This window comes from Micromys minutus (genome assembly GCF_963924665.1).
Source record: "Micromys minutus genome assembly, chromosome: 13".
NCBI lineage: Eukaryota > Metazoa > Chordata > Mammalia > Rodentia > Muridae > Micromys > Micromys minutus.
In genome coordinates, this window is record NC_137982.1 from 57108428 (window position 1) to 57123054 (window position 14627).

Here is a 14627-nt window from a genome sequence, read left to right on the forward strand (position 1 = left end):
TAAAAGAAAGGCATACTCAAATATTTAGAGTTAAATTAATGAATAACATTTTACATATAAACAAAAGATGTAACTCTCTATAATAGTTGTTCAGAACCTGTCTGTTGCTAGAACATTTGACTATTGCTATCCTTAAGATATGATTCTGTGCTGAAGCTCTCTCTTATAAATTATGGCATTTTCATAGTAAAAACTGAACTCAGGATTTTGTGCTTCTGGTGTAATAACTCTACCGGGAGCCATAAATTAGGCCATCTGAGTGTCCTTGCACTTTATTGTACTCTATATTTGAAATATAATTTTAACTTTTACATTACTTATAATATTCTCAATTAGGTAAATAAAGATTTACAAAACAATAAAAAGCATAAGTCCAATTACTTCTATAATTTTAGGTTATGAAATTTACCAACAACAATTTTGAAGGACAGTGATTATTTTTTTCCTTTCAAAGAGGGAAAGTAAAAATGCTATTATTAAAATTTTATACAAGGACCAAACACTCAGGCCATTTGCCACCAGGAACAGCAGAGATCCAGGGACACAGGCCTGGCAAGACTGTGCTGTGAGTAGCCAGGACACAGAGAGGGCTAGGCCTAGCACGCAATAAGTGCGGCTGCCCTCCAGATGGTCCAAGGGAGCAGGAACTTGGCTGTAGGGACTTGGTATACACCTGGAAGGCACTTGTGTGTGGCCCAAACGCTTAAGCCATTTGCTACATAAAACTGCAGAGATCCAGGGACACAAGCCAGGAACAAGGGAGAGACGAGAACCAATCACTGACAACAAGACCACATATAATCACAGACAACAAGATGGCAAAAGGAAAGCAAAAGAACTTACACAATGGAAAACAAGACAACCTGGCAATATCAGAACCCAGCTCTCCCATCACAGTAAGCAGCGGAATGCCAAACACTCCAGAAAAAAAGACTCAGACCGGAAATCATACGTCAAGATGGTGGTAGAGATCTTTGAGAAGAGCATGAATAATACATTTATACAAGAAATGGAGGAAAACCATAAGGAAAGAGAAGCTTTAAACGAGGAAATGCAAAAAAGACTCAAAGAAATCACAGAACTAGAGGAAAGCAGAACCAAAGAGATAAAGGATTCGGAGAAGGAATTGAAAATGGAAATGGAAACAATAAAGAAAACACTAAAAGAGACAACCCTAGAGATAGAAAACCTAAAAAAGAAATCAGGAGTCACAGATGCAAGCATCTCCAACAGACTAAAAGAGATGGAAGAGAGAATCTCAGGGGCCGAAGACAACATTGAAAATATAGACAAAACAGAGAAGATGCAAAAGCCAAAAAGCTCCTACCCAAAATGTCCAGAAGATCCAGAACACAATGAGAAGACCAAACCTAAGGATAATAGGAATAGAAGAGGGTGAAGAATATCAACTAAGAGTCACAGTAAACGTCTTCAACAAAATTATAGATGAAAATTTCCCTAACCTTAAGAATGAGATGACCTGAGCATAAAAGAAGCCTACAGAACTCCAAATAGAAAGTGGACCAGAAAAGAAATTCTTCTCACAGATAATAGTCAAAAAGCCAAGTATCCAAAACAAAGAAAGAATACTAAAAGCAGTAAGGGAAAAAGGTCATGTAACATATAAAGGCAAACCAATCAGAATCACACCCGACTTTTCAACAGACACTATGAAACCTAGAAGATCCATGACAGACATCATGCAGACCCTAAGAGAATACATGTGTCAGCCCAAGCTGCTATACCCAGCAAACCTCTTAATCACCATTGATGGAGAGACCAAGATATTCCAGGACAAAACTAAATTTACAGAATATCTGACCACAAACCAAGCACTACAACGAATTATAGGTGGAAAACCCAATGAAAGGAGGGAAACTACATTCTAGCCAAAAAAAAAAAGTTTAATATATATATATATGGCATGAAACAGCAACAACTATTCTTTAATATCTCTTAACTTAAATGGACTCAATTCCCCAATAAAAAGACATAGGCTATCACACTAGATACATTAGCAGAATCCAGCGTTTTGCTGCATACAGGAAACTCATCTCAGAGACAAAGAAAGACACTATCTCAGAGTAAAAGGTTGGGAAAAAAAACTTCCAAGCAAATGGTCCTAAGAAACAAGATGGAATAGCCATTTTAATATAGAATAAAATAGATTTTCAACCAAAAGTTGTCAAAAAAGATAAGAAAGGACACTTTTGACTCATTACAGGGAAAATTTGTTAGAAGGAACTCTCAATACTTAACATATATGCTCCAAATACAAGACCACCCATATTCAAAAAATAAACCCTACTAAAAATATGTTGCACTGAACACAATAATAGTGGGAGACTTCAACACCCCACTCTCACCAATGGACAGATTTTGGAAGCAGAAAGTGAAAAAGGATGCAGTTTAAGTAGCAAACATTATGAACTAATTGGAATTAATAGACATCTATAGAACATATCATCCTAAAACAAAGAAATACACCTTTTTCTCAGCACCTCACATCTCCTTCTCCAAAATTGACAATATAATCAATCACAAAACAAGCCTCAATAGATATAAGAAGATTAAAATACTGTCATCATATCACCATGGTCTAAGGTTGCTCTTTAAAAACAACAAAAACAGCATAAAGCCCAAATATATATATGGAAAATATACAATGCTCTATTAAACTATACCATGGTCAAAAGAGAAATAAAGAAATTAAGGATTTTCTGGAATTTAATGAAAATAAAAACAAAAATTACCCAAATTTATGGGATGCAATGAAAGTAGTACTGAGAGGAAAACTCATAGCTCTGAGTGCTTCCAAAAAGAAACTGGAATGAGCATACACGAGCAACTTAATAGCAAAGTTGAAAGCTCTAGAACAAAAGGAAGCAGATACACCCAAGAAGAGTAGACAGCAAGAAATAATCAAATTTAGAGCAGAAATTGTCAAAATACAAACAAAAAGAACTTTTCAAAGAATCAAAAAAACCAAGAGCTAGTTCTTTGAGAAAATTAACAAGATTGATAAACTAATAGCCAGACTAAAAAGAGAGCAAAGAGAGATTATCCAAATTAACAAAATGAGAAATGAAAGTGGAGACATAACAACTAAAACTGAAGAAATTCAAGAAATCATCAGATCCTACTACAAAAGGCTATACTCAACAAAGCTGGAAAATCGGGAGGAAATGGATGAATTCCTAGACAGATACCTGATACTAAAGTTAAACCAGGACCAGGTAAACCATCTAAATAATTCCATAACACCTAAAGAAATAGAAGCAGTCATCAAAAGCCTCACAACCAAAAAAGCCCAGGTCCAGATGGGTTCAGTGCCAGATTCTATCAGACATTTATTGACGACCTAATACCAATAATCTCCAAACAATTCCAGAAAACAGAGTCAGATGGAACACTACTTGACAAATTTCTTGAGGCCACAATAAGTCTTGTTCTTAAATCACACAAAGACCCTACAAGGAAAGGAACTTCAGACCAATCTCACTTATGAACATTGATTCAAAAATACTCATTAAAATCCTTGCAAAGTGAATCCAAGAACACACCAAAATGATCATTTACCATGATCAAATAGGCTTCATCCCTGCGATGCAGGGATGGTTTAATATATGGAAATCCATTAACATAATCCACCATATAAACAAACTCAAAGAAAAAAGCCACATGGTCATCTCACTAGATGCTGACAAGGCATTTGACAAAAGTCAACACACCCCTTCATGTTAAAACTCTTGGAAAGAACAGGAATCCAAGGCCCATATCTAAAAATAATAAAAGCAATATACAGCAAACCAATAGCCAACATTAAACTTAATTTGTGAGAAACTTGGAGCAATCCCACTAAAATCAGGGACTCAACAAAGCTGCCCACTCAATCCCTCCCTATTCCTCATAGTAATGGAAGCCCTGGCTGGAGCAATAAGACAGCAAAAAGAAATCAAATGGATACAAATTGGAAAGGAAGAAGTAAAATGTCACTGTTTGCAGATGACATGATAGTGTATGTAATTGACCCAAAAATTCCACCAGAGAACTTCTACAGCTGATAAACAAGTTCAGCAAAGTGGCCGGATATAAAATTAACTCAAACAAATCAGTAGCCTTCCTTTACTCAAAGGAAAAACATACAGAGTAAAAAATTCGGGAAAAGAAACCCTTTACAATAGTCACAAACAATATGAAGTACCTTTGTGTGACTCTAACTAAGCAAGTGAAGGTCCTATATGACAAGAACCTCAAAACTCTGAAGAAAGAAATGGAGGAAGATCTCAGAAAATGAAAAGATCTCCCATGCTCATGGATTGGAAGGATCAACATTGTAAAAATGGCCATTTTACCAAAAGCAATCTACAGATTCAATACAATCCCGATCAAAATTCCAACCCAATTATTCATAGAGTTGGAAAGGGCAATGTGCAATTTCATTTGGAATAACAAAAAAAATCTAGAAATGCGAAATCCATTCTCAACCAAAAAGAAAACATCTGCGGGAATCACCATCCCTGATCTCAAGCTATATTACAAGCAATTGTGCTAAAAACTGCATGGAACTGGTACAGAGATAAGCACGTGGATCAATGGAATAGAATAGAAGATCCAGAAATGAACCCTCAAATATTTTCACATGAGTTTTGACAAAGGAGATGTAAACATTCAATGGAAAAGAACAGCCTCTTCAACAAATGGTGTTGGTGCAACTTGCACTCATAATGCAGAAGAATGAAAATTGACCCTTTCTTATCTCCTTGTACAAAGCTTGAATGCAAGTGGATCAAAGATCTCCACATTAAATGAGGTACACTGAAACTATTAGAAGAGAAAGTAGGGAAAACCTTAGAACACATAGGCACAGGGGAAAATTTCCTGAAGAGAACAACAATGGCTCGTGCTCTAAGGTCAAAGATAGACAAATGGGACTTAATGAGATATCAAATTTTCTGTAAGGCTGAGGACACTGTCAAGAAAACAAAACGGAAGCCAACAGATTAGGAAAAGATTTTTACCAACCCTCCATATATGATAGAGTTTTAATATCCAAGGTGTACATGAACTCAAGAAGTTCAACACCTGAGCATTAAACAGTTCTATTAAAAAATGAGGTATAGAGCTAAACAAAAAGTTCTCAATTGAGGAACATTGAACTGCTGAGAAGTATCTAAGGAAGTACTTGACATCCTTAGTCATCAGCGAAATGCAAATCAAAACAACCCTGAGATTCCACTTTATACCAGTCAGAATGCCTAAGATCAAAAATTCAGATGTCAGCAGATGGTGGTGAGGTTGCAGAGAAAGGGAAACACTTCTCCACTCTTGGTGGACTTGTATACTGGTACAACCACTCTGGAAATCAGTCCGGTGGTTCCTCAGATAAGTGGACACAGTATTACCTGCCAACACAGTTATTCCACTTCTGGGCATGTACCCTAGAGATGTTCCAACATACAACAAGGACATGTATCACAATGTTTATAGCTACCCTATTTATAATAACCAGAACCTGGAAAGAACTCAGATGTCCTTAATTAGATTAATGGATACAAAAATTGTGGTACATTTACACAATGGAGTACTACTCAGCTATCAAAAACAATGAGCTTTTGTAATTTCTAAGAAAATGGATGCATCTAAAGAATATCAGAGGTAACCCAGTCACAAAAGATCATAATATGCACTCAATGATAATTGGATACTACCCCCAGAAAGCTCTGAACACCCCAGAAACAACTCACAGACTATTTGAAGTTCTAGGAAAAAAATAAAAAAAAGGAAAGTCTCCATTCTTCTTAGGGGAAAAATAAATATATAGCTCCCTCTCAGAGTGTGAGATACCTGGACCTGAAATCATTAATAATCCAATAGCTAGAATAATAGCCTTGTGGCAATTTTTGGTATTCACAGATCATTATGCTTAATGTATACCCAACAAGAAATCTGCTTCCATGTTATGTTCTGTCCTACATGTACTTCATTTTTATTGTAACTAGTGGGATTTTAATGCATGCTATAAAAACTCTAAAGGAATTAAGCACTGACAAAATTATTCATATAATATTATTCCAAATGCCTTTAAATACCTGTAAATGTATCCCTGTTTTTTAAAAATAAAGTGGTAAGGAATAAGAGAGACAGAGATAGAGACAGAGACAGAGAGAGAGAGAGACAGACAGACAGACACACAGAGAGAGACAGAGAGAGAGAGAGACAGAGAGAGAGAGAGAGAGAGAGAGAGAGAGAGAGAGAGAGAGAGAGAGAGAGAGAGAGAGAGAATGTTACAATACCTCTTGCATATTCCTGGCCCATAAGTTCTTTATAAAATGATACCTATTAAGACAATTATCAACGAAGCATACCATAATCACTCGTATGCCCATTTTTCAGACCTTAAAGACTCACCTGCTAATTACTGATTGGAATATGGTTATTTTCCTAACCCCACTAGTTCTGTTCAGAGTGTCATTGGATGGACACTTAAGAAAGCAGCTTATAAATAAGCCAGACATTATCTCTTTTAAGCCATTTAAATTCTTATCTCCTCCTTGAACTTGGATTAGAGTCCATAAAAGATTTGTGGGTAGTGTCTTTGGTTCCTTTAAACACTAGTAATAGTAAAATTTTCCACATTGGCAAAGCAGGCAAATCATTCCAACAAATCTGAAGATCACAGTGCAAGTGAGAAAAGAAAAGGATGGGTATGACCTGTGGGGAACAAGGTGTGCCCTAAGGGTTCAGATGAAATATCTTATGGTATTTATTTCCCGTACATAGGATTTTGGTGCCTGGAGCTGAAGGGAAATAATTGGAGAGAAAAACAAGAGGACCAAAGTCAGCTGAAGCAGCCCATTTCTCAGTGATTTTATAACCTGAAATGCTACCCCCTCATCTATATACAAAATAAAAATTTGACTCAAACTGGGGGAAGCTGACAAAACATAAGTGTATGAATAAATAGATGAGCCAAAATATGGGTTGTGCATTACATCTTTTTCCCAGTGTGTGTGTGTGTGTGTGTGTGTGTGTGTGTGTGTGTGTGTTTGTATGTCTGTGCGTGCTGACTTTTAATCTTGGCATTAATTCAATTTTACGGAAAAACCCCCCAAAATCTTTCAGGGGACTTTTTCATACTCTGCTTAGATTTGTCACTTGCTTACAGTTAACTCAGGTGTTTAGAATTATAGAGCAATTTTCTGATGTCAGTTTATGCTATATGTTCTCATATTGTAGTCTCCGTGTTTCTTTGTGGTCTGTGGCTTCTCATGGCTTCTCAGAGTTTTCTATTTTTCACCTTATTATTTTTAAAGAATTTTGGTCAGTTACTGGTAGATCAACCATTCACCTGGGTTTGCATAATATTTTCATGGTTTGCTTCATGCATGCTAGTCAGATAACGTCAGGAGTGATGTAGTCTTTTTCGTGCCCTTTACTCATGACACATCCATCCTATTGCAGGTGATATTAACTTTGAGTACTTTGCCAATGAGTTACTTTTACTCACAGTAACTAATTCATACTTTTACAGAGTTTGAATCTGTAGAAAGTTTGCTCTGTTTTATGAGATGGGGTCTCACTCCTTAACAAAGGTTGGCCTGTAACTCACTTTGTAGTACATGCTGGCCTTCAAATCATAGCAATAATCCTACCTTGGCCTTCTAAGAGCTAAGTTTAAAGGTGTGAGACACTATGCTTGAGTCTTTTTGATTTTTTATAGCAAAGTCTTATTTACTATTCTATGTAACACTTGATAATTTATAATTTTATAATACTAAAATTTTCTATATTGTTGGTTGACATTTATTACAAGAAAGAATCTTCCCTTCTCCTCTGTCATTTACATTATCTTATTCTCCAGTCACTAGGCATCCATATAGGCTTTCCAATTAGTTAGGGAGGGTCCATGTCTTTGCCATATTTCTGGTTCTAAAAGAAAAGCATTTATTACAGTCCATGGACATGTGTATGTGTGTTTGTGTATGAATTTTTATCATGTACATTTCTCAAAACCATTCCTTCTATCTATTGAAGTGACTGTTATTTATGCCTTTATTCTGTTAATAAGTACTGGATAAACTGTAATATTGCTGGGATAAATCTCAGTTGTTCATTGAACACTGTCAAATACTTCTGGATACTTTAGAGATCTTTTCTGAAACTTTGTTTATCAGAGAGATTTATTGATAGGATCATTTTTATCTTATATATCCTTATCGTATTCTTGTCAATATGTTTTTATTTACTATTAAAATTTCCCTATAGTTTAATTTTATGATTTTTTTCTTTACAGTTTTTGAAGGTCCAATGTTAATGTTATACAAGTTAGTGAATTAGTAAATACTTTGCAGTAGTGTCTACGTAAAAAAATAACCAATTTTAAATATTTTTGATCATGGTTTTGTAAATATTTTCATTATGAGTGTTTTTTCCTTTTTACCTACCTATGTAATATCACCAAAACAGAGTTGAAGTTATTTTGTAATACTTGTTTTCTCAGCTCCAGAACACAATTACACATGCATATTTATGACAGCAAGGTCTTACTTTTTATTAATATGAAACATTCACTTTTAGTTTTGGGAATACGTATGTTTCTAACATTTTATTTAAGAATAATATAGCTACTTCAGTTTTCTGATTTGATTTTGTGTAGTCTATTTCCCTATCATGTTACTTTAACATTTTTTTGCGGGGGGGGTTTAGTGTTCATTTCTTTCAGGGAACATGCATTTGTTTTTTTGTTTTTGTTTTTTTTCCCTTCTCCACATTATTCTGCAGTAAGAATAGCTTCTTGTCTACTGGGGCACCAACTGAAATTGTTCAAAGTTTGAGCAGCTATCTACACCCTATCTCATCTATTTCTCTGAATTATTTGGTGTATTTTTCTTGCATTTGGCCTAAAATAATATGGTGGGACTTTAGTTTGCTTCTTATATTTGCATCTTAGGTATACCCCTTTGGACTTTTAAGTTAATTGCTCTAGAAATTTTTGAATGCATTTTTAATTTGTTACAATATACTTTGAGTTATTACTATGCCAATTTATCTAAAATATGGGAACTTTGTGAACTTGTTGCTCTTTTTACATTGTCTACATTCTTTGCTTTAATGTTTGAATGTGTATTACCTTCATGTACATCATGAATCATATAATACAGTGTCAGTTTTTTACTTTAAATGCTCATATGTATTTTATAGAAATTAAGTCAGTTTAATAAAATATATTTTTTTATATTTATCAACACAAAAATTTATACAAGATTGAATCGTTTGCATGGATTTTTAAGGAATTCTTTCAATGCACACTTTACATCCTTGTTCCTAAAGCTATAGATAACAGGATTCAACATTGGTATCACCAGGGTGTAAAACACAGAAGCCATCTTGTCAGTGTCTAAGGAGTGATTAGTCCGTGGTTGTAGATACATGAAGAGAAGTGTGCCATAGAACACAGTGACAGCCATCATGTGGGAAGCACAAGTAGAGAAGGCTTTCTTTCTTCCTGCAGATGAACGGATTCTCAAAATTGCAAGTATTATGTTGAAATAGGATATAAGAACAATAATCATTGAGAAAAACAAGTTTGTCGCTGAGAAGAAAAATACAACAGTTTCTGGAAGGTGAGTGTCAGAACAGGACAGAGCTAACAGAGGGACATTGTCACAGTAAAAGTGGTTGATTATATTCGAAGAGCAATAAGACACAGAGAACACACAAGGAGTTACAACAATGGCTGTGACAAAGCTGAAGAGGTATGTGAGAAATACCAGCAGAAGGCAGACCCGTCGGGACACCACCACCAGGTAGAGCAGTGGGTTGCAGATGGCCACATAGCGGTCATAGGCCATCACAGCGAGCATGAAGATCTCCGCTACGATGAAAATGAGGAATCCTCCCAGCTGCGTGGCACATTCGTAGTATAAGGTGGCTTTCTCGGAGACTAAGAAGTTGACCAGCATTTTAGGAGCAATGACAGTGGAGTTGCCAAAGTTGATGACCGCCAGGTGTCTGAGGAAGAAGTACATGGGCATTTGCAGCCGTGAGTCCACAGTGGTGAGGGTGATGATGCCCAGGTTCCCTGCTGCTGTCAGAAGGTAGATGACCAAGAAGAGAAAGAAAAGAGGTACCTGCAGTTCTGGACGGTCAGATACCCCCATGAGTATAAATTCCATGACGTGAGTGTGATTTCCTGGAGCCATCATCTCTTCATCTTTTAATGTGGAAAACAAAATATTAACAGAGAGCTCTTTTTTCTGCCTTACATAATAGATTATTAAATGCCTCATTCTAAGTCATTTAATTTAGAAAAACAAATCTAACACATATTAAATCATATGTATTACTTCTTCCTTATCTGATATACATATGAGAAGCATCAAAGTGTACTATGACTTCAAATTGTCTTAGACAACTGTTGATAAATGTCAATATGATTATAGGAATCACAACCTCATAAATTACCTGAATTATGTGTATGAACACACATTCTTGTACACACACACACACACACACACGCACACACACATATCTCTGTTTCAGTTATAAAAATAAGCAGCTCTGAGGCATGGAAAACAATTTCTGGATTATTTGGTTATTAGCTTTTCATCTCTCAGTATTTTCTCATTGATTCGTCTTACTTTTCTGATTCAGTTAACTGCAAATAGACATATTCTGTATCTCAGTACCTAATACTAATATCAATCCTTTCAAATCACAATTCATTTCTTCTGCCAATTCATTCAATCTTGCCATGATGGTCTGGCTTCTAGTTAATTTAAATTCTGTTACTTCCTTCATGTATTCTTCTTCTGGCATTTCCATTACAGTTTAACCTCTTCTATAGTAAGAAGGTCAATTTAGTACTAACAGTATTTTCAAGACTGAGTCTCAGTTTATGACCCATCTTACATGATAACCCACAACCATCCCTCCAACTAACTTCTGGGTGCTCTGTCAGTTGGATGTGGCATCCTTCTTGGTACTACTATTTACAGTTTCTGATAAATTTTGATTGTTTGCTTTAGACTATTAGAACACTGAATGCAAAGTATTTTTTATTGTTATGTAACACAAAATATCTCTATGTAATTACAGATTAATTATATGTATTTATTTTAATGCACTTATAATGTAATTATATATGCAAATTGTTGTAAGTTTCACACTGTTCTATAGGCTAAGTTGGGAATATGTTTATTAATATTTTATGTAATTTTCACTAAAGCAAATTATGTAAAAGCATGTAAAGCAGTACTATATTGCAAAACATCATTACTATGTGAATTTGTTTACTCTGACACGGTTGATTAGTGGTTGTTTACTCACTTTTTGATGACTTTTAAAAAACAAGTTTTAATATTTTGTAAATTAAATGCTACAATAAAATACTACAGTTATATACACACATATATAACTGATCCCAGTAATAGTGCTGCTTTTCTGCTTTTACTAGTTTCTTTTTAATTTTCCTCAATAAATCTTTGCTTAATAATGATTTTCAAGCTTTAAATACATATAGTAAGTACATTATTAATTTGTACATTAAAAACTTAGATAAAACCAGGACATATTAATAAATAACTGAAAATTAGTAAAACATAATGCAAGACATACAAGGAATCAGTTTGTACAGTATGAAAATGCTCTTGATTTTAATACAAATCCTTATATACAGAATGAATTTCATAATGTACCCTGTATCCATGAGTAAATATTATGTGTCACTAAGACTGGGCATGTCAATAATTATAGCGCATGGCATCAAATACCATTGTAGTAACAAAAATCGATGCAATTCTGGAGTGAGTGCTGGAAAACAAAGGGTCTGAATTTTTAGGTTCTGTGTACCTGAGTTATAGCAGGTCTGCCTCATATTTTGTGTCATCCACTTTGTCTCCATGGAAGTGATTGTTTTCTTGGAAAGCAAACTTCAGGTGTATAGCATAATTTATTTTCATGGTACTATATCTTCTCATGTTCTGACATAAAATATCAAATAGCATTTTGTTTGACCTACAGTGATTTTTATCAAAGTAATCTTACCTTAACAAGAATTAATAGCATTATCAACAATTATTGTTTTGGCTAACATTTCTGCAATTATTTTTGCAAGCAAGAGTTTGTGTATATATGTAATATATTTCTTTATTAAATCAATGATTTACTAAAACAGAATTAACACCAAGGCCCATGACATTACAATTTGGGTAAGCAATTATCACTGAGATTGCCATGTTTGGAAATGCTCAAGTGCTCTTTTTGTTCTCATCATAATCTTGTTTGAATTATCACTGGATAAAGTGTTTTAACTTTGTAAAATTTTTTCAAATTAGTTTTCAAGTAGAAGTATGAAATTGGTGAACCATAAGACGTTATCATCAACTGAATAGTTTTTAATCTTCATTCATTTTAATTTTTAAATTCTCATAATTTGATTTAAAAATGACATTATAAAACATTTTTTAATTATCTTCTGAGATTTCAATGGCTTAATTTACCAATCCTTACACATAAGTAGTCTTTTTCACTGTAAGTGTTCCAGGAATCCAACTTAGGGCCATTTAGATGATATGCTGGTACTTTATCAGAGTGCTCATACTTGAGTTTTAGTGATCTGGCTTTATGACTCTTTCTCTATGTCTTTTGATACTTGATTGTGAACAAAACCATTAACACTTAAGTAACAGGAAATCTGTTTGCTTTCCAGTAGCAAATAATGCAGAGAGAGAGAGAGAGGGAGGGAGGGAGGGAGGGAGAGAGAGAGAGAGAGAGAGAGAGAGAGAGAGAGAGAGAGAGAGAGAGAGCAAGAAAGAAAGAAAGAAAGAAATAAAGAAAGAAAGAAAGAAAGAAAGAAAGAAAGAAAGAAAGAAAGAAAGAAAGAAAGAAAAAAGGGAAGGAACTAAGGAAAAATCTTTACTGTTAGTAATCTTGTAAGCAACTTTTGAAATAGATTATATATATGCCAGAGACTCATCAAATTTCTTTTCTGTTCTGCCATTTCTTTGACAGTTTGAAATCTCTCTATACCTTATGGAAAATACCACTTTACTCACATTCTATTCCTCTGAGTTAGCAGCCCAGGCCAATTTTTCAGTAGAGACACTGGATATAACTTATTAATATTGGTTTCCCAGATCCAGCACTCACAGATCAGTAGCATTAATTCCTAAAATAAATAATTTCAGTGTTAAATAGTTGAATTTTTAAGCAGACACTTGGACTATGAATTTAGACCAACAAATAAATGAAATACTTCATACAACCTACCAGTAAGAACAATTTACTAGGACCTACAACAGAAATGATGACCTTAGGAGATAACTGAACAGTTTCACACAAGTTTGTCCCTAAAGATTACATTGTTGAAATGTATTTACTTGACTTCTGAAGTCCCTAACCATAAGAAATTACTTTTCTAAGTAAATGCTTGATTCCACAGGGAAAGGAAGACAAGTGGCAAGCTCATTAGCAAGTCCCATCTCATCTTTACAAAGGTGAAACCTGAATGCTGCTCATGGCCTCAGTAGGATGTTTATGTTAGCAGGTAGATGTAATTATTACATCAACTTTTTCATTATTAGTATTATTATTATCATTACTATTATTATTATTATTATTATGGTACATCTCTACAACATTCTAATTTGGAAGAGTTGAAGTATGCAGACTCTCACTGTGAAGATCTGATCATTAAAACCACAGTATATGGCCTAGATATTTAATTTTAAATATAGGGATAGAATGAGTATAAATCTACTATTCTGCTCAAAGAGCAAACAAGTGTATATGATACATAAAAACTATTTGCCCTATAATATGTATAGTTGTGTTATGAAGCACAAATTTGTTTAATTATTCTAAAGTTTGGAAATAAACCACTTTTAGATTGAGAGAAATATTTATAACACTAAATTATTTCATTGTAAATACCATTTAAAAATTCCTCCTATCAAGTCCTCTACATTTATTTTGGGTAGGGTAAGAGTTCTTTCATTGCATCAATTTTCAATTTTCTCTTTTTTTATTGGGCATTCTATATTTACATTTGAGATGTTTTCCCTTTACCCAGTCCCGCTCCCATCTGCCTAAACCATCCAGTTGCCTTCACAAATGTGTACATTATTCTGTTCCCCCTCTCCACCCTATTACCCTGTTTGGGTGGTTGATAATGTTGATATGACTCTAGCATAGTCACTGAAGTTGCATCTCTGACTGGTTCCTGCCAGTAAGTACTTTTTGGGATCAGTGCCTGGATTTGGTGACTGCATATGTTATGGATCACCAGGTGAGGCAGCTTCTGAGTGATCTTTTCTTCAATCCCACTTCCTCTGTTTGAACTTGCATTTTCTCCCATAAGAGTTTTGTTCTCTTTTCTAAGAAGGACTGAGGCATCCCCATTTTGGCCTTTCTACTTTTTGAGCTTCATAATGTTTTTGAACTGTTTCTTGGGTATTGGGTGTTCAGAGTTTTCTGGGGTTAGTATCCATTTATCAGTTAGTGCACACCATGGGTGTTCTTAAGTAACTGGGTTACCTCATTCAGGATGATAGTCTCTAGTTCCATCCATTTGCCTACTATTTTCATGAAGTAATTGTTTCTAATACTGAGTAATACTCCATTGT

General features: G+C 34.6%; 1 protein-coding gene across 1 annotated transcript; it reads right to left on the reverse strand.

Annotated features, from left to right (window-relative positions):
• Positions 1-9257: 9257 nt before the first annotated feature.
• Positions 9258-10205, reverse strand: LOC308428981 (olfactory receptor 8J3-like; the record flags this gene model as incomplete). Its single annotated transcript, XM_080927621.1, has 1 exon — positions 9258-10205. One exon carries the CDS (start codon positions 10203-10205, stop codon positions 9258-9260), a length of 948 nt encoding a protein of 315 aa, XP_080783747.1.
• Between the last annotated feature and the right edge of the window lie 4422 nt (positions 10206-14627).